Source organism: Mastigoproctus giganteus, chromosome 1 (genome assembly GCF_048544385.1).
Source record: "Mastigoproctus giganteus isolate SK-2022 chromosome 1, ASM4854438v1, whole genome shotgun sequence".
Classification (NCBI taxonomy): Eukaryota; Metazoa; Arthropoda; class Arachnida; order Uropygi; family Thelyphonidae; genus Mastigoproctus; species Mastigoproctus giganteus.
The window spans coordinates 4,175,061-4,202,979 of NC_143575.1; the positions used below are offsets into that span (position 1 = coordinate 4,175,061).

The 27,919-nt window shown below is 39.9% G+C and overlaps 1 protein-coding gene across 2 annotated transcripts in view; it reads right to left on the bottom strand.

Annotated features, from left to right (window-relative positions):
* The window catches only part of LOC150090502 (tripartite motif-containing protein 2-like), a 150,867-nt gene that overhangs the window by 60,689 nt on the left and 62,259 nt on the right, over positions 1-27,919 (bottom strand). Inside the window, exon 2 of one of the 2 annotated variants that reach the window (XM_090378506.1) lies at positions 21,526-21,628. The exons of the other annotated variant lie outside the window; for it this stretch is intronic. Coding sequence (XP_090234632.1) covers positions 21,526-21,528 — 3 coding nt within the window. The 5' untranslated portion in view covers positions 21,529-21,628. The remainder of the gene's footprint in view (positions 1-21,525; positions 21,629-27,919) is intronic. 2 annotated transcript variants of the gene reach the window in all.

A 27,919-nucleotide genomic window follows, 5' to 3' on the forward strand; every position in this document is an offset into this window, starting at 1 on the left:
AAAATATATACTATGTATGTATGTACTTGTTTTGCATGGCAACTAGACGTTTAGTCGAATCCCCCCTTGGAAAATCTGTTGAAAGAGTGCAGGCCTGCCTGAATATGCAGTGTATGTGTGTGTGGTTACGTGATGTGAAAATTTGTTGTTTCAAGACTCACCAGTGAGCGATCAATACTCGGTCGATCACTGTCCAGTGCCCATTCCTAAGCATGAAGAGCTGCCTGGTTCTATTAACTAGTGCTGCTGCACCAATTTGTCGTCCGGTGGAAGGAGTGCAATAACAAAGGAGCCCTCACAGGCTGCCCAATCTGATGGGTAAAAAATTTACTAAAAATCCTCTATATATAGCTGAATGCATGTTAAAATATAATTTTAAATACTGGATTGACTTATAATCTAAGAAAAGACTACACAACTAGTGTAAGCTTGTCCTAAAACTAGACCTGAACCGTGGCAACAGGCCATCAGCTCAAAGATTCTCAATCCCAGAGAACAAATAAATACTATATATATATCTTCATGAATACAGTCTACAGACCACATCTAGAATTAGTAAACAAGATGGGTCTTCTTTTAAATACCCTGTTAAAAAAAAAAAAAAGATTGGGATGCAGCAAAGTTGTTAGCATCTTGAATCAAAATATTGAGGTTGTCGGTCCTAATATGTTGAGTGATATTAAATAGTTCTTGTCTGAAGTCGCCATAAGCCGGGAAATAAAGTGGAACGTGCCTCCAATCTTCTACTGCCCCACAGAAACAAAGGTTCAGGTTCAAGTCCAAATTTGCACAATTTATGCAGTGAACCATGTCCGTAATTATATATGACGGTGTCATTTAAGGGTAAAACCAACCCATAACTTTTTTTATTTACAGCAAACGTTGCATCTTCAATGAACTCCCTAGTAGCGAGTCCTGTTTTACTGGATTGCCATCTATATTTCCACTTCTCAGTGAACTTTGTCTAAAGATTTTCTCCTGACGAATGTCCGTTGCCGGATTACTTACAATGTCATTTCCGGAGGAAGGCCCAAGGGCATCCTCTGGAAATGAATTTTGAAAATACCAAATGTTCAAGTAGGTAGACTTATCTGCCTATTTGAAAAATAAGATCTAAAACCTGATAGGGTAAATCATCACATTCTGCCTCTCGAAGTGGCCTGAGGGCGCTTCCCGGCAGAGTGTATTGAATGCACCCTCTAGAGCAGATAAAAATAACCACCATGTATGTTTTGTCTGCTGTTTTACAGTCACCAAATTTCCGATAGCATCTTCAGTGGAGGATGCCTTTCTTAAAGCCGAATTGCGAATTAGATATCATATTACTTATAGCCAAAACCTGCTGCATACTTGGCACTAATAATCTCGCAAAGCTTTCCAAGATTTCCTAAAAGAGATATAGGGCGATATGCCTTGGGATCCGTATCCAATTTTTCAGGCTTTCTGAGTACATATCTTTAATAACGCAGTCTTCCAAATATTGGAAAAGTCCCCACGAATAGACATTTTGCTGAATACATTCAACAATACATGCTGAAAATGTTGTTGAAATCTTTTGATTGCCGCATTTTTGACTAAGTCCATTTCAAACATTTTGACAGATTAATTTTAGAAACTGCAAGTACAAGTTAATCTATACTAAATAGTTCCGTGTCATTTGATGCCTTGTAACATCCATTATCGAACCTTATCTGATCTTGTTTCTATTGTGTCTTGCTCTGGGTGATCATCAGAGAAAAAGCCTCTATAATAGCTTCAACTGTGGACAACCAATCAGTAGCAGACTTCCGTTAGAGTAAATAGAATTATATATCTCAGGAGTTACAAGTTTGTCACGACAAATTTTGTATATTAATCCCCACAGATCAGAATTACTTGTGTGGAACACTAATTTCTGCCACGAGATCGTTTGGTTTCCATAATTGCTTTGAAATATTCCTTACGTAATCGACAATAGACTTATTTTAGTTGTCTAACATCTGTTTCTATTAAATAGATGTGCCTCTGGAAATTCTTCCTTGCATCTATAACCCATCTTCTCAAAACATAACTGGGGATTCCAGCATGGGGTGGGGCCAGGTCTCCTAACTTTCCTTTTAGTGGATTCAGTCAAAGCTCTTTAAAGAGCGTTTTGCACAAAGTAAGCATATTGTATAGCAGACTTCGCAGAATCTGCTGTGTGGATCGAGAAGGTAACGGACTGTATCTTGAGTCTCTTTATGATAATCTTATAGGGGAAACCCCAAGGATCTTTATTCCCTTCGACTCGCACAAAGTCTTCCCATGACTTTTTCTTTGCTATTTTGATCTCATTAACATATCGATTTGAGATCCTTGTAATTCCTCTCATAGGCCGTCACCGACTCAGATCCACAGCTTGTAGTCTTCTGCCACCTCCTTCTAGAGCTATTTACGTGCCTTCTCAGACTCCTCAAACTGAGTGCCTCTGGCATCCGTATCACGGCTATGCCACATTACAGATCTCGCATAGAGTCCACACCCAGCACAATTCGCTTACCTAGAAGCTCTCTCCATGTACTCTAGGAATAGATCAGGGGCCTCCCTTAACTCACAGTACATGCTCACAATATAGATCCGCCCATATTTAAATTTACGCTACACATCATTGCATCCCCTCCTGGTGTGTGAGAAAAAGATGAATGAGTTGAGTGTAAAAAAAAAAAAAAAAAAAAAAAAAAAAAAATATATATATATATAAAAAACTTGGAAAAAAAAAAATTATAAAATAAGAAAAAAGTATTAAACAAAAAAAATAAAAAAAAATAATAAAAAACCAAATAAAAGTGAGAATGCAGATTATGAATGAAGTAAATGCGTCTCTCCCACCCCCTCGCCTGGTGGGTTCTCCACTGCCAGCTAACGTGTCCCACCCCCGGAGCGGTATGGGCAGCTTGACCTTCATACCGGATTCGACACTGCTTGGACATGACACCGACGAAGACATTCTGCAGCTTTGCTGCCAACACGCCATTGACGATCTGAACTGGGTACTCTAACCTGGTTCCCTTTAAAACCCCATCCCCAGGCAGGAGACGGATCTGTCTCCTCTCCTCTCTGTCCCCTATACTTCGCCTGGTGGGCCATCTCCACTGACCTCTTTGGGGATGCCTACTCTTTCGTCCCTATTCTTCTATCTGTTTTCCCCCCAATCTTCAGTCCCCCCCTCTTTGACTAAATCGACCGAGTACACCCTTAACAATGCCGGCAAATTCTAATCAACGTCTAAATTCTACCGGTTTCGTGTAAATCTCTAAGATAACTAACACTATTAGCTTTTATCTAATAGCTTCACATATCTAAATTTAATAACATCAATTTTTCCCGACCTATTAGGCCTTTAACATATCTCTTTAGCGTTCAACCCCAAACCAGCGATTTCCTAACAGCAATCCCATTAAGCATTAATGTCAAACGCGTAATTTTTTTTTTTTTTTTTTGGTTCTAGCCACTGAAATCCCAGGAAACTAGGTGGCAGGACCTGGCAGAGCAATTTGTTGTGATACTGGATACACCCGGCTAGCCTCCACGTGGCAAGGTATGGGCAACGTCGGGCCCCCACTAGGGGCCTGGCGGCCAATAAGCCGGATAAACAATGGGCACAACATATCACACTGCACAGACACGGCCCACACACTTTCAAGTCTCCGGCTTGACAGTGTACTGTCCTCGATACAGCGAACACACGCGGAGATGGGAGAAATCTCAGGTGCCGTCTGACACGAACATACCTTATAGACCCGTTCAGTCGGGCCAATCACCTCAACACACTCCGTGCATAAAGGTTAATTTTTGTATCTGAGTTATTGTTAAGTCAGGGTTACATACCACTGCAGCTTGACAATTCTCATGCTGCACTGTCCCGTAACTCAATGGGTATCCCTTCACACTCCCATTCACGCCATAGGGCTCTTGCACCAAGAGGAGACCTCTTCTCGTGCCCTTTAAGCCAACTGCAAGGCAACCTGATAGGAATGCTGACCGTTCACTTGCATTACATTTAATTTTTCAAGATTTCTACTAATAAGCGTACTATCCATTAGTACGTTTTTCCTTTAAAATGTTCAATAAATTCTTTGAATTCCGGCAATCTCTGTTCCAGATTGAGTGGTCAGCGTTTCTCTTTTCGTTTGCAAGTCTCGGTGCACCACGCTTTCGAGAAGAGTCCTTGAAGAGGTGGCACTCTCCTGCGCAATGCCCACAAGTCAGGGTGGCTTTACAGTTTCTGTAGACATGGCCAAAGGCCTGACATTTAAAACACAGTCAAAAAGAGAATACCTTTGACCCTATTAGAGTTCCAATGGATATAAACCAGTCCTCTCCCCACCAGAAAACTTCTTACTTTTCTGGGACCTGCAGGATCCAGTTTCTAGCATCTTTATCGTAGACCTTGGCAACATATCTTAACACGATGTCCTTAATAAACTGTGCTTTATCCATTCCACTTTCATATTTTTGGTGTATAGCTGCTCCAGAAATTCATCTTTTTCTCAAGTTCCTTCGACATCATACACAATAACACGACATCCTTGCTTCCGGGGAAGCTCTACCTTCATCCCTCTAGTTTGTACTTTCTCGCACTGCATTACCTTCGCTAGGTCCTCCCTGGATTCCAGCTCTATCACTACTTCCTTATCTCTAATTGTCCAGAAGTTCTGGACCTTTATCGTTAAGTTCAGGCTGTATCGTCTCTACCTCAGGACGCGCAGTCATGAGCAAATATAAAACTCGCAATATACTGCATAATAAAACAAAAATAAAATGTGTAACTCTAAGAGCACACAGACAAAACAATATAATACTCACAATAAAAGCATATCTAAGAGTACACTCTCAAAATGTCGCAATTAATAGCAACGAATTCTACAAGCTCGATTACTCGAATCCTAAATTGTCCCTAGAAAGGGCACGGAAATGGTTAACTGCACTTTCCACACAAGTCCCACACTACACTAATCGTTCGACTTAACCAACAGTCGGGCTCTTCTTAGCCGACCAGACGTCGTCTGGGCGCTCACCCCGCACAGCGCGGATGTGAGAGCCCTGAAGCAGCTGATCCCACACGCACTGATTACTGAAAAAACAACAACAAAAAAAAGCACGCAAAAGAAAATCGCTTTGAGATCAGTGCACCCGTGGTAGTTTACTTACTCGCGGAGTAATGCAATAGGAAGTCTGCTCATTCAAGGCCTTCTCTAGAGATCTTCGGGAGTTCGTGTTAAGAAAACATTAATTTTGTTGGTGCCACCAAGGACGTAGCGCATAATGCACCTTTAATGCCTGAGAAATTTTAAACTTATTCTTTCCATTTATTAGTTTCTAGCAAAGCAATTTAACCCAATTAATGTTATTTAACACAGCCCAAATTCATAACACGAATTTAATCTGTCACTTAGCCTTTTGCTAGTGAATGACTCGCACCGTCCAATAGCTTGAGTTACCGTCCCTTTCACTGGGAGGCTGGCAACCGCCAGCCAAGAGACTCTCGCCTCCTAAACACTTTATCCACAAACAGGAGGAAACCAATTTTTATTCTTAAAAATTTCTTGGAAGGTATCACATCATGGAGAGTCCGAGTCTCCTCTCTAACTAGGCTCTTAAGTCAACATAATTACACTGAAGGACAACATGCGGACCAGTTTTCACTAGCTTCGCATGAACCTGACTGGTTCAGCCAAGGCCCTGCTTTAAATCAACAGTTTCAGAATGCAGGAAGACATATGTCTGCCTACCCTTCTCAGAGATATACCACCTCCTCTGCCACTATTTATCTCATCATTGATTCTGTTTACCTCTGCTGAAAGCTGCCGGCCAGGAGCCGCACCGCCTTCTGGGCACGACCGGATATTCAAATTTTCTACAGAAATATCTCTTACACCCATATTTCAAGCTTGACCGAACCACTAAAAATCCACTGACAATTTTCCAGATAGAACCTACGCTGCATCGATAGAAACCGTTCTGCAAACTCTAATCAGACTTGGAAGAGAACCTTTGCGCAGCTAACAAATGTTTCTTTACAAGTCTGTTCTGAGAGCTCCTATACGAAGCTCCAGAGCCATATGTCACAATGGGCACAAAAACACTCATACAACAATCTCCGGGATGTACCCTTTAATCCCTATTGGACTCGCATCTCCTCCGAAGCTTAGCATATAGTCTTCATTTTCAGCTTTAAGTATTTAATATGTTCTAAGAAACGATCTCTCCTCCAAGCACAACAAGTATTTCAGTCTTAACACACCTCAGAGAGACGCCTCCATAGTGAAAACAGGTGGCCTCGTCAAGCTCAATCGTCCCTTCAGCATCATAGTAATGGTTTTTCTAACGACACTTGTAATTTATGGACCGAAGTCCATTTTAACAATTGCTCAAAAATACTACGAGCTTTTTGCTCCAGATATTTTCTAGAGTGTCCAAATACCAAACACTGTCATCCGCATAAGCTATGACATCGGAGTCCCACCCCATCTCGAACTTCAGAAACTGGTCAAGGACTATTGACCACATATATGGTCAAAGTATAGATCCGTGAGGACAGCCACGCCCACCGCATGGACAACTCCCATCAAGCTTCCACAACCACACTCAGCCCAGAGAATTAATCTCACATGATCTTGTATAGGTTACCGGGACAACAGGCGGATCTCCCACTGCGGAGGATGCTCTCCCACCACAGGGAGAGTTTTTTTTATAATCATACTGAAAACTGGATGCAAGGCCCATTTCCTAATATCTGGCCATAAACCTAGCGAATAAGTCTCAAATGCTATAGGTTGGTATGATGTCTGTATATCCGTGGGCTTCTGTTCCTTTCAGGATTACCTCAGGAAGGCCTTCTTCTAGACTTCAGGAAAAACTCCCGCAGTCAAACAAACATTGTAAAGATCAAGCAACATTCCATGGTATCCAGCATGAAACGATTTAATTACCTTTGTCTCAAAGAAATCCATACGCGGAGCTTTCCCACTCTTAACAAGACTTATCTTGTTCCAACTCCAGCGAAGTGAAGGGCTCCTCCAACCCTATAGGAAAATAATTCAAATTTAAATTCACAATATCCCATTGCTCCTGTGTATGGAATTCGGGCCGGTCCAGGGAAAATAGGTTCCTCAATGTACACTTCAGATTGTTCCCACGTAATCGAATAGGATTCCAAGCCAGTCTCCTCCCTCAGAGTAAACATTACATCTTCAGATTTCTTCTTTTCCATAATGACTCTATAAACCGTCCTCCATGGGTCTTCATTTCCTAGTGCCTCCACAAAGCTATGTCAAATCAGTTTTGTTTTCTAATTTCTCTCAGATACAACCTCCTTGCCTTTCCAGTCTCCGAATCCTGATGGTTTCTTTTAACTCTTTGAAACCTTCTCACATTATCCTTCAATCTTCTAGACCACAACGGAACCGTCGTCCTTCCAAACACTTCCTTATTCACAGTTGACCCTCCACAGGCACAATACAACAAAGCTGTTAAAGTTTCAGAAAAACTGTTCGTACTTGTTCTATTAATAATATCCATGGTATCACTTACATAAGAATCAGAGATCCCAATTAATCTTTTTCATACAAAATCTACTGGTTTCCAACCAGTCTCGCCTCTGTCCCGCAATGGCATAATCAAAGGCGATGCACCTGTAATCACTAGTCTTAAATCCTTCATATACTCGCCAGTTTCCGATATTCCTAATCACAGAATCAGAACAAACTGTAATGTCTATATAATATTCACCGTGGACAGAAGAGTAGGTTGCGAGTTGCGTCGGATCATTTATTACGCCTCACCTCAAGGCAGAGAGAAATTCCTCTTGAAGAACACATCTGTCATCGGAACTCCCTCCACCCCAAAGAGTAGAACTAGAATCCACAGACAACTATCAGCTGGGATCCCAGGACCCTCACAACCTTCTCTTAAATACTATACGGTTCAATGTAATCATTGAACTAACAGTACAGGGAGACAGAGTATACCGGGCTTGTCTGACTAATCACTTCACAGAATACTACAAACTGAAAAGATAAACTGGTTATCATAGTAACCACTATTTGGGAATTTCTAATAACAATAGCTGCATTTGGCTCTTCGCCACTCAGTAAGACCCGGAACGTACCTGGATGTCCCCGCGCCTTTCCAAGGAAAGAGTAGGGTTTCTGGACCAAAATTATGACCTCTTTTCAGCCACCTTTACTATTTGAGAAGGAACAGTTTTTCACCTCTAAGCATTCAACTGCATGATCTTTATAATAGAAACATTATTACGACTATCCATAATCAATTCTCTATATTAAGATCTGTTAAGATCTTGCGCCTTTATATACTCAGGACACTTCTTGTCAACTGCAGTATGCTCAAGTGGTTGCCCCTTGTTATGACAGTTTACACATAGTTTTTCTGCAGTTATTCGACAATGTTTGAAGGAATGCCCACTGACAGAACAGGACCACAGCGCGTCTCTCTTCTGCAATATTTTGCAACGTACCCAAAAGCCATGCATTTCTAATATTACCCTACAGTGACGATGTCTTTTAACCGGTATGAAGACCAGTTTACATAAACTCTATTCAACTTAGGAGTATTTCTTATCAAAACAAGAATCTTTATAATCCAGTTATTTACATTCTTAATTTTTGACTTGTTAACACAAGGTGGACATTTTTAATTAACACTTTTAGATAGGTGGACACTTAACGTGTCCACCTCCTGTCTAGTTCATCCATAATCCTTTAGATTATTTAACCAAAGCTGTTCTCTAAACACTCCCTTGGTAATATCTTGTGCCACTTCAAAAACTAGCATTTTTGGATTCATTCTTCGTCTTTCAACTTTCATCCTAAGTTCCTTCAATTTAGGACAATTTTTCACTAATTCAACATCAGAGTGCTTTTGAACCTCCATAATAACTTTCTTATTACTAATTGTTCTTATTCATTTTACCTTTAAATTAGATAAGGCTGGTCTCACCACCTTTTGAAAGATCTTGCTTCACATCTTCGCTGAATAATGTTTTTCATTATTAGTCGTTACTACTATAAAACTTTCGCCTTAGCTTATTTCTTAACTCTTGTTTCCACAACTTTTTCTGCATAAGATCTTTTCTCCCTCTTCTTATCCTACAAGTTAGAAACCAAGACACTTGATTTTCTATCTGTAAGTCTACAGTACCTAATTCAAGTTCATCCCACAGTGTATGTATGGTCGAGCACACCACTGAAGATATGGCATGTCCATCATCAAACAAAACCTTTCTAAGTCCATCTCTTGTGCTTTTCAACTTCTGTATGCTTATCAAATCTAAATGTCATGTCAGGACTATCAAGATCCTACCTAGTTCATTTTGCTCCAGACCTAATCTTTTCTTTACTTCGATTTCTTTCGCTAACTGATTTGCCAGAACACGACACAGTAACATTCTGCGATGATATTTTCATTGCCACAGAAAATTCTTTAGCCTATGTATCTTGTGTCCTTTTCGGATTAGTGTCTGTGGCTACTTTCGTTTTCTTCACACTACTGATTTTTGTGTGTTAATGCGATCTCGCATGACTCGAGAATTTCTCCAACTATTCCTGCAACCTCATCCTCAGATAATTCACTCACACTTTCTATAAACTGAAGTTGAGACAGTGTATCATGTTCTTCAATCTGATTCCAGATCTCTTTTATATATATTCGAAACCTTCATATTTGGACCAATCTTTAACTTTACGCCTCCTCTTGTGTCATCCTCCTGAACTTTTACTGTCAGTTTGTTCTTTCTTACTTGCACTATTTCCAGTTCTTGACTTTTTCTTAATTTCTGTTAGATTCTGAGGGTTCTGCTGCAAGTTAGAAGATAGACAGATCATCAGCAAAGGCCATTGCGTTCACAATTTCACCCTCTATCCTAAAACCTGTGTTTTCGCAACTCACCCAAGAGGAGATCAATTGACGTAAAACCCGTGTTTTCGCAACTCACCCAAGAGGAGATCAATTGACATATTGAACAGCAGGGGTGAGAGGGGATCCCGCCGTACTCCTCTGTGGGTGCCACATAATGGCCTCTTCCTCTGAACCTCACAGTGGTGAGTGCGCACCCATATAAGTTACAAAGATACCTAGAAAAGTTATAGGGTATCCCATAACTATGGGCTGCTTCAATAATAGCTGCGTGGCTCACAGAGTCAAACGCTTTCAGGAGATCCATGGTTGCAACGTGTAGATGTTTAAGCTTTGAACGTAAATCATCCAGGATGGATTGTAGGAGAAACGTTCTCAGCTGCCCCATCCACAGGGACAAAAGCCCTCTTGTCTACTATCAATTTTAATAACCTTTTTCAGTCTTAGCAATAATCTTGTAAAATGTTCAACCATACTGATGACATTGAGATTTGCCTAATTTCAGCAGGAATTTCTAGTCTTTTTCTTTGGTATGAAAATGGAAACTGCTTCATAAAGATTTAGGCAATCTATCGGAATATAATAGTATATGAAATAGATCTAAGATTACTACTGGGATGTTTGTTTTTAGAGAGAGAGAGAGAGAAAGAAAGAGAGACAGAGAAAGACTTAACTCCTTACGAGAGTTAAAGTCTGATCGAGCTGGCTCAACATCGAGATAAGAGCACCAGCTCAGACAGGAACAGTTGCAAGGTACACATGTCATTGCTGATTAGTCCTGCTAGTCAATTTTTTTTCGGTACAGCGAATTTGTTCAGGTCGGTGTCAAGTGCCTGGGTTTGCTTGAACATCTGATGAGGGAGGAACCTGTCCGAGAGATGGAGTCGTGCTGAATGCGAGTAGAGCTCGGGATTGGCCCTAAGGGCAGCAGGGGGAATCCTCCAGCCACAGGTATCCCAGAATGAAGGTGTTGCGATGAGTTACATTATCCGGCCAGGGAAATGTTTTTAATGCTGGAAAATTACTTATTTCTTCCAATGACATCGGTGTATACGTTCAGCAATCTCCCTGTCCGGCACTTCAATTTTGTCATAGCGAAACATTGCTTTAGAACCAACTACGAGGTTCTTCTGGAGAGAAAAGGGTCTTCCAGTAGTCAAAAAAGACATCATGATCAGTGTTCCACTCTCCAATGTCAATATCATCTAAAATCTGAATAGCGCAACGATGACGATTCTTTTAGTACATATTTTGTGTAATCTCTTTTATGCTGCTTCTTGCTTAATTGTTCCTTGTTTTCATAAATCCGGATTCCACTACGAGGCGGTCATCTAATGGTTATATCTGCTCCAACCAAAACGGTCCTTATATACTTGTCTAACTCATCAAAATCTAACCCATCATCTAAAACCTCGGAAATATAGACCTTTAACAGTCGGTGATTGTAGGTTTCCTCTGGTAGTGTGGCAAGTGACGAGACCATTTCCTCGCTTAAACAATTTTTAATGTCCACCTCCTCCTCCTCTTGACACTCAAATATTTCTTTTTGCAGAAATTCAACTGGTGGTCATCGAGTTGGAAAACAGGCTGCAAAAAAGTAGGAAAGATCCTAGATGGAATGGATGGAGGCATCACACGAGAGTCGTCCCCAGAGTCCAATGTACAGACCCCTAAACAGGGGTACCACAGCAGGCCAAGGCATTGTATTTGATTTAAGGGGAAAAGAAGATGTTTGTTTTTATTTAGGAGTATTAGCAACCAAGGCCATATTGCTCCGTGTATATGTGGGGGTCATTCCCTGACCTTTCCGCATCCTCCGTATTTGGTGGGCACGGGCTCGAACCCCGGTCTAATCAAGAAGCGTATGCTACGTACTGCTGCTCCTGCCCACCTGGCTACGGAGGCGCCGGAAAGGAAGAAGATAGAGATGTAGCAATTACCGTATCTGTCTGCAGAAAGCTGTGAACCAACACAGCATTCTTTCTTCTTCCTTTAATGGCCTCAGTAGATCGGTGCGGGAACCGGGACTGTAGCAGTTGATTGCTGTTCTTATCCGTGAAGTCTCGCAGTTCCACCTCAGCATGTGTCAGCATTTGGACTTCCTCCTAAGACCATCGACTGAGGAGAAAGACTCAAAGATTACTTCCTCTCTCAGATATTCAACTGATGGACGTTGAGTTGGTACCAAAGCTGAAGAAGAGGGAAAGATCCTAGGCGGAATGGATATTGGAGGCGCCACTCGAGGTTTTTCCCCGGGGTCCGATGTGAAGCCAGGATCCATTACAGATTCCCGACTCCTCCCGGTCACCAGAGCTTCTTACACACTCCTTAACTATGGAAATTTCTTTTCTGGTAACTGGACACGGCTCTCTCAATCAAAAACTATCAGTTTCGCTTGCATCACACCGATCTCTGCAGCTTCGGGAATACAGAAGACTGGAGTCATCTGCTCTTTAACTGTGCAATCTACGACGAAGCTCCGAACTGACGTTCATATCTCTCTCTCTCTCTCTCTCTCTCTCTCTCTCTCTCTCTCTCTCTCTCTCTCTCTCTCTCTCTCTCTGCAGAATAAGAACCATCTCTCAGCTCTTCAGAACTTTTGCCTGCGAGGTGTTTGCTCGCAGAAAGAGAATCAACGCTAGAGTAGCGAACCAAAACAATCCACCAAACACACTTGTGTAAGCGGGACAATAGTTTGCTTCTCTATCCTGGATGACAAAACATGTACTTCAGGGAACACTCAGAAACTTCTGCGCAGTGCTGGACTGCTCATGAATTCAGCATAATTGCATCAGAATTCGATATATTTTCATCTATGGTTCATGTATGCAAGAATTGTCACTGCACTGATCCTAAAGGTCACCAGTTCCACATCTGAATTATCCTGGATACAAGAGTACTTATTGAAGACTTTTTTGTCATCAGTCTGTTATTTTTTTATTTTTTTTTTTTACTAGCACCAGAATTTTCCTCTTTACTATTTGTTTATTATTATTCCTTTATTTAATTTCAACACTTTTTTTATTTTATTTCAAAGAGCACCACGGGTTGTTTATTTTTTTATTTCTCTCTCGTTCCTTTCTTTTCCTCTGGAATGGGCCCCCGGAGGAATCTGCCCACCTTTCGGCAACATCAGGTGGGTCAGAGTCTCTTTTGAGACATTACGTGCTCTACTGGAACTGGCCCACCCTCCTGTGGGGTGGAGGACTACCCAGAATCATCTGTCCAGGTGACTGATGCTCTGGGTAGCCAGGTGGCCAGAACACAGCACACAAACTACGTCACACACATATCTGGCCCATTTGTAGTGATACAATTCTTCACATAGATGCGAGGCGGAGTTGAACAGACGTTCTAGGTGCCGCCCATTACATATACACAATGTCCATGACCCCGGTGGTACCAGATGCAGTGTACAGACTCGATAACCTTTCGGCTTCGCGTACCACAGCTGGCCAAGGCATTTTTGATTTAAGGGAAGGGAGAGAAGTAGATAGAGTAGTTTCAGCACTGGAGGTGGTTAACATTCTTCCTAGAATTAGATAAAATTGCCCGAAGCAATTGCAGTTGAAACTGTGATCCAGGCAGCTGTTCGGGTGGTAGCCCTGACAAGCAAATTTTTTTTTTTTTAAACATATTATCATGTGAAAAAGAGACATGAGTAACTCGAAACAAGCAAAACTTACAACATACATATTCCGTTATCTACACCTCATAGAGGTCATGTGGATGTGCATTTTCCAGCAACCATGGGTCCCTTGAAGAGCCCTTATAGATATCATTTTTAAATCTTTACGTGTTATACCAAGCTTTAACATTAGATTGGCCGAGGACTTTGACCATATGCCGCGATACGAAACTGTAATAGTGGAAACTGTAGGTATATTGCCTTCTTGATTTTTTGTTTGATTTTTAAGATCTATGTTTAAATCACATTTTTTCTGTTTAAGGCGATGTGAGACTTCTAAACCGTCACTTGCTCCAACCACTTGGACATCTAGTATATATATGTTTCATTTCCTTTAGTGCATATAAGATCGGGTTTTCTGATACCTTGTGATGTTAGGAATCTAGGCTCGACACGAGTCCTCCATCCCCTCTGGGTCAAACGATTATTAACAATTTTCAGAATAGCGTCATGGCGACTTACCCGCTTGTCATGGGACCTATGGCAGCGGAGCGCTATATGGGCCAGAGATTCAGCTGCAAGGCAGCCTCCCCTACATTGTCTATCCGATGACCTTCCTCTAGATGTTCTGGAGAGGGTAGGTAGAGCATTAATTCGGGTCCTGACCAGCTCGATGTACTCGTGGCCGGACAGGAGCCGGGTCCCATCTCCGATCCATCGATGTTGGCCCGAGACGAGGGAGGACTCATGTAGAGCTTTTCCATCCACAGAGTTATACAGTAGGTTCTTCCATCTTGTAGAATTGGAATGTTTGTTGTTAATCAACAGAGCCCCATCTTTGCACAATTGAGAAGTCTTATTCCTCTCTCTTGCGAAACTTGAAAGATTTGTCAATTGTCTTATCAAGGCAGAGGATGATTCCGCCAGTTTCTTTAATCTGTTTGCCTTGAGGACCGGAATGGTCCACCTAAATGATGGAACCCCCAGTCCTCCATCGTCAATTTTGGCATAGAAGTATGGAGTTGGCGTGTCCTTGGGATGATTTAACCATTTCTTGAGAAATGTTCTCACCTTTTTGTCCAAGGAGTTGAGTCTCCCAGCAGAGATTCGTCCTAATGTTAGTCTATGATAAAACCGGGGAATTATATAAGTTTTTAAAATAAATAATCTCTGCTGGAGTTTCAAAGGAGCTTTTTGAAGTCTACTCAACTCCTTATGTCCCCATAAAGGAATTCTAGACAAGTAATTCCACTTGTCTAGAATTCCTTTATGGGAAAGTATATCATCACCCAATAGAAACTTTGACGCATCAATCTTGATTTTCTCTTCTCTGCCTGATGCAACCAAGGAGACCGTCCAAGATTTATTAATCTGGAGACCTCTCACAGATAAATGATTTTTTGTATAGTCTAAAATAGACTGTAGGCCTCCTCGTGTGGTTGCAACCTCGTGTGGTCGTCAGCGAAGGCCAGTGCATTAATTATGGAATGTTCCATACGGAAACCAATATTTTTAGGAATTGCCTTGAGATCTATAACCATATTGAAAAGCAAGGGGGACAGCGGATCCCCCTGCCTCACTCCTTAAGTTGGCATAACGCGCTGGCCTTCGCCAAAGAACCTCATATCAGTTGAGGCCTCTTTATAAACATCTATCAAATAATTAGCAAATGAGAGAGGAATGCCACGATGATAAGCGGCTTCAATGATCGCATAGTGGTTGACCGTGTCAAAGGCCTTCAAGAGATCCAAAGTTGCTAGATGTAGAAGCTTCGAGCGTGATTCACTTAAATTGTGTAAGAGAAACACGCTCTCAGCTGTGCCATCTACAGGTAGGCAGGCCCTCTGCCTACTATGAATGAGAACATGTTTATTTAATCTTTTTACCAAGATCTTGTGAAATGTCCTTGTAAGGACCGAAGACATTGTTATTGGCCTGAATTCCTTAGGAGTTTCCGGAAGAAAAACAGTTTGCATTGCAAAGCATTATCGGAAGCTTATCACTTAACAAAAGAATATGAAAAAGATCCTTTAAGATTTTGATAGGAATGTTTAATTGGGACGGAGTCAGAGCGTCAGGACCTGGAGATGTATGAACGTTAGGAAAACATTCCTTAATTTCAATCTCAGTTATAGGAGAATACAATGCAAGGGCCCATATTAGGAATCTCATCATACTCATACATCCCCAGGGCCTCAACGCCTCCTCGTGGGGTCGTATCAGGTAGAAACATTTTCCTCCAATAAGCAAAGAATGTTTTTGAATCAATTTTCGGGTCATCATTTGAAAGATCATCTAAAATTTGATGAGCACATCTTTTGCGATTGATTTGATAAAGCTGTTGCGTTTTGGCGTATTCTCTTTTCCTAAGAGCTCTTTTATTTAGAGGTTTCACAGCCTTCATAACAATGTCTTTCCTAATCTTAGGCTTTATAATAATATCAGAGTTTTGGAAATTGTCCTTAATATAGTGATTCAGTTCTCTAATATTTAATTCCTCATTAAGAGCTTCTGCTAATAAAGATTTCAAAATAGCATGATTATAAGAATCTTCAGACATTTCAGCCGACACTATTATAGCATCTCTAAGTGGACCCTTAAAGTCTTGGACTTACAACGTTTCAAACACCTCCTCTTCTTTAATAAATTCAACGTGTGATGAAGTCCGTTGGAAAGGAGGAGAAGAATAGATCCCAGATGGCCCGATTGAATGCACTGCTCGAGGATCCCCTCCAGTGGCCAGCACAGGAACGGTCATCTTCTCAGCATCCCGACCTGCACCGACCCCAAGAGAGTCAGCCCCGGCAGTGCTGACGCCATGCATCTACCTCGGCCCCGAAGGGTGGGGTGACACGGCTGGCCAAGGTTGATTTCCATTAACAGGGATGGGAGAGGAAGAAGAGGAGAAAGATGGGTTCGTACCATATTGCTTCAGGCTCAAGACCTGCGCAAGATACGTAGGGTTTTTCCTTCTACCCTTCATGGCTTCAAGGGTTCTATGAGGGAACCGGGCCTGGAGGAGTTGGTTGATGTTTTTCCTCCTACCTAGCTCAACCTCAGCCCTAGCCAGCATTGAAATTTCTTCCTCCGTCCATCTTGCTTTACGGCGGTCCACACAAATCTGCTGATTAAATTCTTCGGGGTGGGAACGTTTAAAGTGAAGTCCTCTCCCGGATTTGGTTGAAAAAGATCTTCCACAAAGGACACAAGAAAAAGGCTCTCGAAGGGCGTCTGGTTCCTGGGGATGCCCATTACATATACACAATGTCCATGACCCCGGTGGTACCAGATACCGTGTACAGACTCGATAACCTTTCTGCTTCGCGTACCACAGCTGGCCAAGGCATTTTTGATTTAAGGGAAGGGAGAGAAGTAGATGATGGAGTAGTTTCAGCACTGGAGGTGGTTAACATTCTTCCTAGAATTAGATAAAATTGCCCGAAGCAATTGCAGTTGAAACTGTGATCCAGGCAGCTGTTCGGGTGGTAGCCCTGATAAGCAAATTTTTTTTTTTTTAAACAATTATGTTAAAGACATGAGACAAACAAAGCAGGATAGTTCTACATACATATTCCGTTAATGTCCCCTCAACATTGAGGTCCTGTGGACATGCATACGCCAACAACTATGGGTCCCTTGAAGCGCCCTTACAGATATAATTTTTAAATCATTTCTTGATAGTCCTATTTTTAACATTAAGTTGGCCGAGGCCTGAGACCACACCCCGCGATATGAAACTATTATTGTGGATACAACTGGGAAATTCCCTTCCTGATTTTCAACTTGCTTTTTAAGATCAGTATTTAAGTTATATTTCCTAAGTTTCAACCTATGTGACGCTTCTAACCCATCCCCAGCCCCAACAACTTGTGCATCTAAAATGCATGTCTGATTCTCTTTAGTACAAATCAGGTCTGGCTTCCGTACACCCTCGGAAGTTGAGAAACGTGGCTCAACACGAGTCCTCCATCCTCTCTGGGCCAAACGATTGTTAACTATATTGACAATTGCATTGTGGCGACTTACCCGCTTGTCATGGGACCGATGACAGCGGAGCGCAATGTGGGCCACAGATTCAGCTGCTAAGCAGCCTCCCCTACATTGTCTATCCGATTGTCGTCCTCTTGATGTTCTGGAGAGGGTAGGGAGAGCATTAATCCGGGTCCTGACCAGCTCAATGAATTCATGGCCGAACAGGAGTCGTGTGCCATCTCCGACCCACCTATGTTGGCCCGAGACAAGGGAGGACTCCTGCAGAGCCCTTCCATCGACAAAGGTGTATAATAAAGACTTCCATCTTTGCCAGTTAGAATGTTTATTATTGATTATCAAATTTCCATCCTTGGACAGTTGGAGAGCTTTATTCCTTTCTCGCCTAAAACTTTTTGACTCAGTTAACTTCCTTATTAGTTCTGAAGGAGATTCGGTAAGGTTTTTCCATACGGTTTAGTTTTAAAATAGGAATGGTCCATCTTAAAGACAGAACCCCTAAACCTCCATCATCGATTCTAGCATAAAAGAAAGGAGTTGGTGTGTCCTTCGGTAAGTTTAACCACTTCTTCAAAAATGATCGAATCTTTTTCTCCAAGGAGTTGAGTCTCCCAGCAGAGATTCGTCCAAGAATTAGTCTGTGATAAAATCTCGGAATAAGGTAAGTTTTTAAAATGAATAGTCTCTGCTGGGGTTTCAGAGGTGCTCTTTGAAGCCTACCCAACTCCTTGTCCAAATCAACATCAACTTTAGAAACTCCGGACACACCAAACTCCACACCTAAATAGGTCCACCTATCCATAATCTCCTTATTCGGAAGAATGTCGTCCCCTAATAAAAATTTGAGTCAACCTTTTTCTTCTCCCTACCTGAAGCTATTAGGGACATAGTCCATGACTTTTTAGAGTTAATTTGCAATCCTCTTTTAGATAAATAACCCTGACAACAATCAAGGATAGATTGCAGGCCACCTCTTGTTGTAGCCACTAAAATGAGGTCATCAGCAAAGGCCAGCGCATTAACAATCGAATTTTCTAGCCGGAACCAAATATTCCGAGGAATGGCCTTTAGGAGTAAGTCAATCACCATATTAAAAAGCAGGGGGGGAAGCGGATCCCCTGCCGTACTCCTTGGGTCGGCATTACGCGCTGGCTCTCCCCAAGGAACCTCATTTCAGTGGAGGCCTCTTTGTAGAAATTGATCAGGTAGTTTGAAAAAGACAAAGGTAGACCATGATGATAGGCCGCTTCTGTAATAGCAAAATGGCTAACTGTATCAAAGGCCTTCAAGAGATCCAAAGTTGCTACCTGCAGATGGCGGAGCTTCGAGCGTGATTCGTTAATCAAATTGTTTAAAAGAAAGACACTCTCCGCTACACCATCTACAGGTAAGAAGGCCCTCTGTCTACTATCAATTAATATGGGCGGTCATTAGGGTCTATTCGCCATCGGGGAGCGGCTGTGCAGGTGACAGCTTCTCCCTGATGGCGAAGAGACCTTCCATACAGGTCTATTTTGTAGAGGTTCTGCAAAAAGTCAACTTTATCAGGTGGAGATAGACGAAAGTCTAGGTGCCACCTTAGACATAATAATAATAAAAAAAAAAATGTCTACTATCAATTGTTAACCTTATTTAATATCTCTTTGCCAAAATTTTATGGAAGGACCGAATCAATACGGAGGACATCGTGATAGGTCTAAACTCGCTAGGCCTATCAGGATTTTTAATTTTTGGAATAAAGATAGTCCTAGCATGACACAGCATTATTGGAAGGTTAACATTCTTCCTAGAATTAGATAAAGTTGCCCGAAGCAATTGCAGTTGAAACTGTGATCCAGGCAGCTGTTCGGGTGGTAGCCCTGATAAACAAATTACAGAGAGTTACCGTTACTCCCTCCATTTATCCGCGCTTCATTGAATTTTCTTCACATTTGACATTCAGAGCCCTTGGCAGAAATCACACCGCATCAATAACACCATCACCATCGATGGCAATTGCAATATTCTGTTTTCTAATTAAAACAGATTCCCATGGTCTGTGCCAGTTCTGAGTTGTTAGTTGCCAGCCGAAACAGACATGCCAAGCATGCCACCCAATATGCCGCACAGCCTAGTTATTCACAAGAGGGCCCTGACGCTGGTCCAGGTTTAACTATTTCGTTATCAGACAGTTTCACCCATTCCCAGTGCAGTGCCATACCTGATGCAGACTCCAGCCTAGGCCTCAGTCAATCCTTGTTCCAAGGTTATGGAATCATTTTGCTGATTTCCCTTGCCTATATTATTCTAACGACTAGAGGCCGTTCACCATGGACTTTCTGATGATATTGGCACGGTCCGATCACTCACTCAGACTTTCAAAGGCTGACAGGAGTGCTCCCGAAACAACAGGAGGTGAGGTGCGACGCTTTACAGAGTTAATATCCCTATCTCTCTATAAACCGATTCCAGGAAACCAAACCCGTACAAAAAAAAAAAAAAAAAAAAAGTCTCCTGGGGCTCCCGTCAAGTTCTCCGCATTTGGTTGGAGGTATCTACAGAAAATGTGGATGCTTCCTGCTTGACTTCTTTTGTTACTGAAGAATGCTTGTATTAGAAACTTAATCTTTGTGCATCACCTGGGCTGAAGGCCATATCGAGTGTTTAGAGTCAAACAACGTTAATTACAAAATCATTTTGTAGTTGATGTTTTTGTAATTAACCAAGAAAACGTCATTTGACATTTTCTTGGTTTACCGGAAATTCGCTTACAGCCCAAGCTAACTTGTGAAATAACAGAGAGATACAGCTGTGACATGATATACATTGTTATTTGTATAAAGTAAAACTAAAGAACAAAAATGCAATTTTGCAGTTAACGTTGTTTGACAACTCTCGAATGCACTATTTAAAAATCTAGAAAATTTTTACTATGCCTATTAAGATGCAAACTTTAACAAAATAAGTAATTATTAAGACAGCTTAAAAGATGGACTCAACAAAACTAATCTCAAATACAAAGCATAAAAGAGCAGGCTTTTGGATCCTTGGCAATGAACAGCACATAGTGCCTATCCAGTACCTCCGATTACGATCGCATAGAGATAGGCCCAACTTGACCTTCAGCAGCGTAGTCTTTTGCTGCAATATTTGCAGTTTATCAATTTCGCACCATGATAACTTGCCAAATTCTACTCGCTTTATCAATCTATTTCCTAGAACTTCTATAGACAACTAAAACAATGTCGTAAGCGTAGGTGATGGCAACTGAATCATCCATGTCACTCGCTAAGAACTTGTCCAGTACTATCATGATCCACATGAAATAATCAGGTTTCAACTCCCGAGGGCAGCTACGTTCCACATAATGTCTCCTCCTCCAAGGTGGGCCATACCACAACTCTAAAGTCTGAGAAATAATCCTGTAGGATGTTATGGTAACTAGGATAGAGTATAGCTCTAGTTCTGCTTAGGATACCACCTCACTACAAGGCATCAAATGCACCTCTAACGTTCAAATAGGCCAAGTACATACCGCTCAGAATATTAAATTTGTTAACTGCGTTCTCAGCTGCTAATTTTTTGAAGCCAAATTGCCTGTATGGCAAATTTAAGGCAGTATAACTAGCATGAAAACTAGTTAGTCTTTCATAAATCTTGCTTACTAGAGGCAAGAAAGAAATAGGGCAGTACGAAGTTGGCTCATTCTATGGCTCCTCCATATTATTCAGTTCATAATTACCGTCAGAACGGCAGTTCTCCATTCATTAGGAAAATTTTTTGAGGCAACCAAGTGTTATATAGGTCCAGCAACGTTCCACAAAATGTATAGTGGAAGTGCTTGATGATATCAATTAACGAAGTCGGTACCCAGAGCCTTTCTATTTTTACTAAGATTGACAGCCAGATTTAGTTCTACTTGAGAGAATGGCAATTCACAAACAGATGAAACAATTTTTTCATCAAAAAGATCAGAATTGTGAAAGTCAGTATTTATATCAGCATTATCCTTAGGGAATAAAAGTGGTACTTACCATTGAATGTTTTATTCTCCAGCATTTGCAAGTCACTTTCTCATCTTGTTACTTTGCCATGTCATAGGAAATGATGCTAACTTAGCATGAACCTTTTACCTATCTTAAAAAAATAGAGTCATATGAACTTTTCATGCCAGAGAAGACTTCTTGGACTATAATATAACACATGAATAGGCACAATTTGGCCAAAGTAGCCCTTGTGTCCCCAAAACAACTAAAACATCACTGAATTAACATAGCATATTTACTATAGAGTTGTATGAAATTAAACAATCTTTGGAAAGCGTCATCAATTTTGAAGAACTGACTACAATATACACCAACTCCTTCAGTGGTGCAGCTGCATTACAAAATACATCTTCAGTCGATCATCCTATTTTAAAGATGAATAAAAAAAAAAAAAGTATTATGTCCCAGGTGCCAAGCATTATTCCAAGTAATCAAGAGAGCAATAAACCAATTCTCCTCGATGTGGGTACCAGTACGTTGTGACGGGGCCTCCCAGCGATGCTGCTGCTCCAGATGACCATTATTGGATCCAACTGCCCACAGCCTAGGTTATCATCATAGTAATCTGGTGTGTTTTCTGTGCAATACAACTGCTGGAAACAGAGATGGGGATCTGATAGATTCTAAGGTCCAACTCCACTTTGGCCAGTGCTTTGATAAGATGGGAGGTCCTGGATGGCTCAGCCAGGATCAATCAGCTAGTGAGTTGATTTGCCTACAAGGGTCAACCGTGTCAATGTCATGCCCCTGCCCTCGTGGTCCGAGGGACAGGATTCAGGTTGGCAGCACTGCAAGTATACTATCTGAGTGGCCCTGGCATCCCACTCTCAAGTGTATTATTACTTGCTGGGTCACTAGTGAGTGTCCCATTTAGGCTCCATGTAGGTGGGTAGAACAGGCATTGAACCAAAACAAAACTTCCATGAATCGTAATAAAGCAATTATTTCTAGTGCCCCAACCCGGTCCCTATCTTAAATTTAATGATGACTCAGATAACGTCACTTCTACTAAAAAGACAGAAAACATAAGTCATATCTGATTGATAAAAATTGACAAAAAAAAAAAAAAAATTGAAGATATATGTTTTGGAATGGTTTGTAGATTAATTCTGTCAGATGGCTTTACCTGGGTGCCACACGTGTAAAGACCAGAAGAGAAACATTCAGCACAACTCCTCTGACCCACATCTATGGGGTGAATGCCGATCACAGTTACCACCAAGACACTGAACTCGCCCCGTGGTGTCATCACGGTATGAAACCTCCTTGAAGTTTCTGAAGAGAAACTGTTTTGAATTAAAACCAAGTAGCAACAGCTGTGAAACTAATGCTCATGTGTAGGGATGGGAAACTTGTTCTCACTGCAAACATAATCCTGACCTTTAACAACCAGCGTATCATAGTGACATCAAAGCTCGCTATATTAATTGTCCACTGGTTTGATATGTTCCAAATCCGTTAAGGTTCTTTAAGTGCCAGAAATATGAACACTTCCAAATGGCCTGTCGTGGAACCCTTGTTCCACACAGGTAATTTACAATGTGCTGCAACGGATCATGAAACTGCATCACGTTCAGCGGCAAACTCCACGTGTACTAACTGCCAAGGAAAGCATCCTGCTTTCTCAGGATGCATGCCAGAGGTGGAAAGAAGGAAAAAAGAAATTCAACGACTTAAGGCAGAGCTCAACAGAACATATCAAGAGGCAAGTAAAGCAGTGAAACCCTTGAATATAGGCAAACATACCTATGCTCAGATTGGTTGGTTGTTGTAAGGTTTTAGGTGCATCAGCAGCTCATTACATATTAAGCCGTATATAATGTCTAAGTTACGTGTTTTCTATGGTCGATGTTTTGCTGAACGAAAAAAACCATTCTATCCTTGTTGACACCGACTAACTCAGCCATGTTGTGAAAAACGCCCATAAAAAATCCTCCCGTCATCTTACGTTCAGAAGGCAGCAGAGATGTTCCAGTATAAATACGTTTGGCTTTAAAATATTACGATTTTTACGGCAATTAATTTTTAACGGAACCTCGCATTAAGGAAGAGCATACATTAAAAGTGCATTTGTAAGTTTTATGGCATATAAAGAAGAGAAATTCTTATCTGAAGCTATAATTTCGGGCGTCTTTCCCAATTCGAAACGATGTTATCCAACATGGCTCCAAGTATTTCATGACTCCAAGTATGGGAAGTAAACAAACATTTTAAGGAAATGACGAATAAGAAAGATACTTTTTTCCCTCTTCTGAACGGAGACGCCATTATTCCAGCGGGTATAATATTCTCCGCTGCCACTAGTAAAAGTCTCCTACTGATTTATTTCTCTGGCACAGTCGTACAATACCAAGCCGTTCATCATTCCATTGTCGAGTGCACGTGAGATTAAAAGACCTCATCGCGGCCTTAATGCACAGAGGCGAGGAGAATATATTTCGTAAGTAATGCTGATGGGGAAAAAAAAAAAAAAAAAAACCACACAACTCCAACCTCCTGGTCATTCCCAGTTTGATACATTTCGACTGGCACAAGGACAGATTAAATGAAGAAACTTTTCTTCTATTCTCCGCTGAGAAAAATGTTCAAAAAATTGAGTATTTTTTTTCTTAAATCTTGTCCTAAAAGACGGACAATGGAATCGGAGCTGACCTTTCGTAGTTATGAATACGTATTGCACTTGAACTATGAACGCTCATCCACTGAATTAAAAAAAAAAAAAAAATTATATATACACACACAGTCCCGCGATATGAATGTGCAATTTTCAAGAAGCACAGCGCAATAGATTTTCTTCAAAATTTACAATATATATATATATATATATATATATATATAGATCCATCACTGCTTCAACTATGAATCTCCTATTGGACTTAAAATTTGTAATTATAAAACTCTAGCTACTAATTTAGGCAACTTACAAGCTTTAGATCTTCCATGTCACTGTGATGATCCCATATATGCTCCTTACGTTGATCAATATCATAAACATATTATTACTGGTAACCTGGACATTATTAACAACATTCCACTAAAGTCCGCTATGGAAAAAGGTTTTAATTTCAGACCAGTCCATAAGGCCAACCTCAATAATATATATAAAGATTAAAGATATTTATCTGAATATCTTGAATTTTTGCAACAAGTTAGCATATAAATATACAATACCACACGAAGCTTTCTATAATTGGATAAATGTCACATTTCAAGACATTAAAAAAATTATTTCTAAAACTTACTACCTTTATAATAATTCGCATACCAAGTATTTTAACCTGAATAAAGCCATCTCAGATTTACAACAAAAATTTATCATCACTCCGGTAGATAAGGCTTCTAATAACTTTGCTATCTTCTGCAAGCAATTTTATTACACCACCCTCAAAAAGGAAGTAGAAAGTAGTTCCACCTTTTCACGCTGTAATCTCGGCATTAATACCATCATCAAAAAAATTATAGCTTTGCATAAAAAATTGCATACCAAAATTCGCAATTCTACTTTGCCTTTCTTGTATATGATAGCCAAATTCCATAAACATCCAGTTGGCTTCAGATTCATCACTAGTGCCAAAAAAAGTGGCTGTTATCATCCAGGTAAACAATTTTTCAAATTGTTAACTACTATCCTTATTAATATCCCTACCACTTGGATCATTAACAACAACCACAGTATTATTAAAATTTTTAATTCCATTGCATATTCCAGCATATTTAGTATTGAAACATATGACTTCACCAACTTATTTACCTCCTTACCGCATCACCTAATTGTTAATGTACTTCATCAATTGTTCCTCAAATACAAAAACGTTATATCAACAGATGAGGTTACTTGGAATAACTACATCAACCTCTGTATCCTAAACAATTACATCCACGATGGTAAATATGCTTATAAACAATCCATAGGAGTTCCCATGGGTTCACAAATTTCTAGCATAGTATCTAATCTATTTCTCCATTATTACGAACATCTATTTATTGATAACAACCCGAACCTTAATTTTTATGCATTCCGCTATGTTGATGACTTTCTTATTCTCAACATTCATTTTGAAAATATTGCTAAATCCATATATCCAACTGAACTCACTCTCAATAAAGAAAACTTTGGCAACCAGCATGCAAATTTTTTGGATTTAAGTATTACTTTAAATAGTCCTCCTCTTCGTCATAATTTGGAACTATTTGACAAAAGAAGCGAATTTAATTTTAATATTATCTATTTAACAAATTGGAACTCGAATATTTCGATTAAGGTTCATAAAAATATAATCTACACACAAATTATCCGTTTAGCTAATATTAGTAGCAATCAATCACTTTTCGCTGGTGCTTTGAATGATCTCTATACCAAACTTCGCAATAATGACATTCCTATTAATTTCTTAAATTTTATTATAAAAAATCTCTCTGATTTCATTAAAGAAAAATTCGGTTTCACCATGTTCCACCTTGATTAGGGTTAATTCGATACTTGTATAGTTGTACATTTGAATGGTGGTATTTCCACCACTTGGAAAGTGATCACACATAATGACTTCTATTATAACTTCTATTAGAACGATGTTCGTGTTCTTTCACTTCCTAAGTTTTCTTTTCATTTTCGTAATTTAATATCAATAATTACTTATGTCCAATCTTATTTTCTCTATTTTATTTTGACCACAGAGGGCTCCCATAGTTCTTCTCTTCTGAGCAACTCCACCATCGTTGTCATAGTTTTCCCTCTGTTTGCATTCCATTCTTATTAATCATATTCGCGTAATTGTACCTTATTAATCATGATCGCATATTTTATTGTCATTTCTTAATTATATTTCACTCAACTTGTTTCTGCCAACTATCATAGGTATTTAATTTTCTTCCTTTTCATATTTTTTATTTTATTTTATTTCGTAAAATATACAATACAAGCTAGCGGTATTAATTTCCACTTCTACTAACACTCTCACAGCCAAGGCCCTCTCTATGAGGTTGGGTACTTACATCCCCAGCTTGCCTAGTATCCTTTAAACTCTTTTCCTTCGCTTTACTTCTTTCTACTTTCTACTCTTCGTCTTTCCGTCCGTTGAACTATTAGTGTAATACGAGGGTGATTCGGACTCTCACTTTCCTCATTCTCACTATCTTCGCCTCTGTATTTTTAACTTCTTTTCCCTCCCCTACCTTGCATTGCTTCCTTTTTCTATACCGCTACCTTGTTATTTATTTATTTATTACATACTATCGACTCAATTTATTTCCATATACACTGCGTTGCGTAATTTTTTAATTTTTTTAATCTAAATACACTGCGTTTGCGTTACTCAATTTTCTTAATTTTTAATCTAAATACACTGCGGTTACACTACGTTACTTAATTTATTAATCTAAATACACTGCATTTGCGGTTACACTACGTTACTTAATTTATTAATCTAAATACACTGCGTTGGGGCTACCTCACTCATGTTTATGGAGATGTATAAAAAATTTCTTATTCTTAATTTTTTTTTTTTTTTTTTTTATTTCCTTTTCATTTCTTCAGCTTCTCCATCAGCATGAGTTTGCATAGAAACACAGTGTTTGGTACATGATCAGGTGTAGCCCCCTGATGAAATACCTGATCTATGTACCAATTTTTAATTTTTAATTTTTATTTTATAATTTTTATCTCTATCACCCTCCCTCTTTTTCTTTCAGCTTTTGTACATATAATTGGCCTGTTAATTCGGCATTAATTCGGATTTAATTCTACTTAATAATTATTATTATTTTTTATTTTATTTTATTTATTTATTTTTATTATTTTTTTTTTTTATAGGATCTTAACATTCTTTTTCTCTTTTTTTTTTCTTCAACTAGGTTCGGCATTTTGTGTTTAATAACTTCTCCATCTATTTTTATTTTATTTTTTATATTTTATCTTATATATATATATATATATATATATATATATATATATATATATATAAACTGCCTAAACGTTAACATTCGAACTACTGCATATAAATCACACAATGCATCAGTGTCATATCCATTTTCAAAACGGAAGCACCAAATGACCAAAGAATGTAGGAACCGGGGTTTCCTACTATTTATTTATCTGGTTAAGTGTCGTTATACCTCGTGCTGTGGAACCCAATTTTGGTAGTTCTGTATTATTTTTTGATTTAAGTACAACTGGTTCCTCACCCTTCCAAAGCTCGCAAGCTACCCGACTGCTTTATTCTTTCTGTCACAGAAGATTCTGGGCACTGAGGATATATTTATTCTCCTTGGTACAAGTACTTGTACAAGTACTTGTACTTAGTACAAGTTTTTTTGTTTTTGAGGGCAGTGTATATTTCTCTTAGAATAATGAAGCACTTTATTTAAATTTCTAAATAAAACAAAA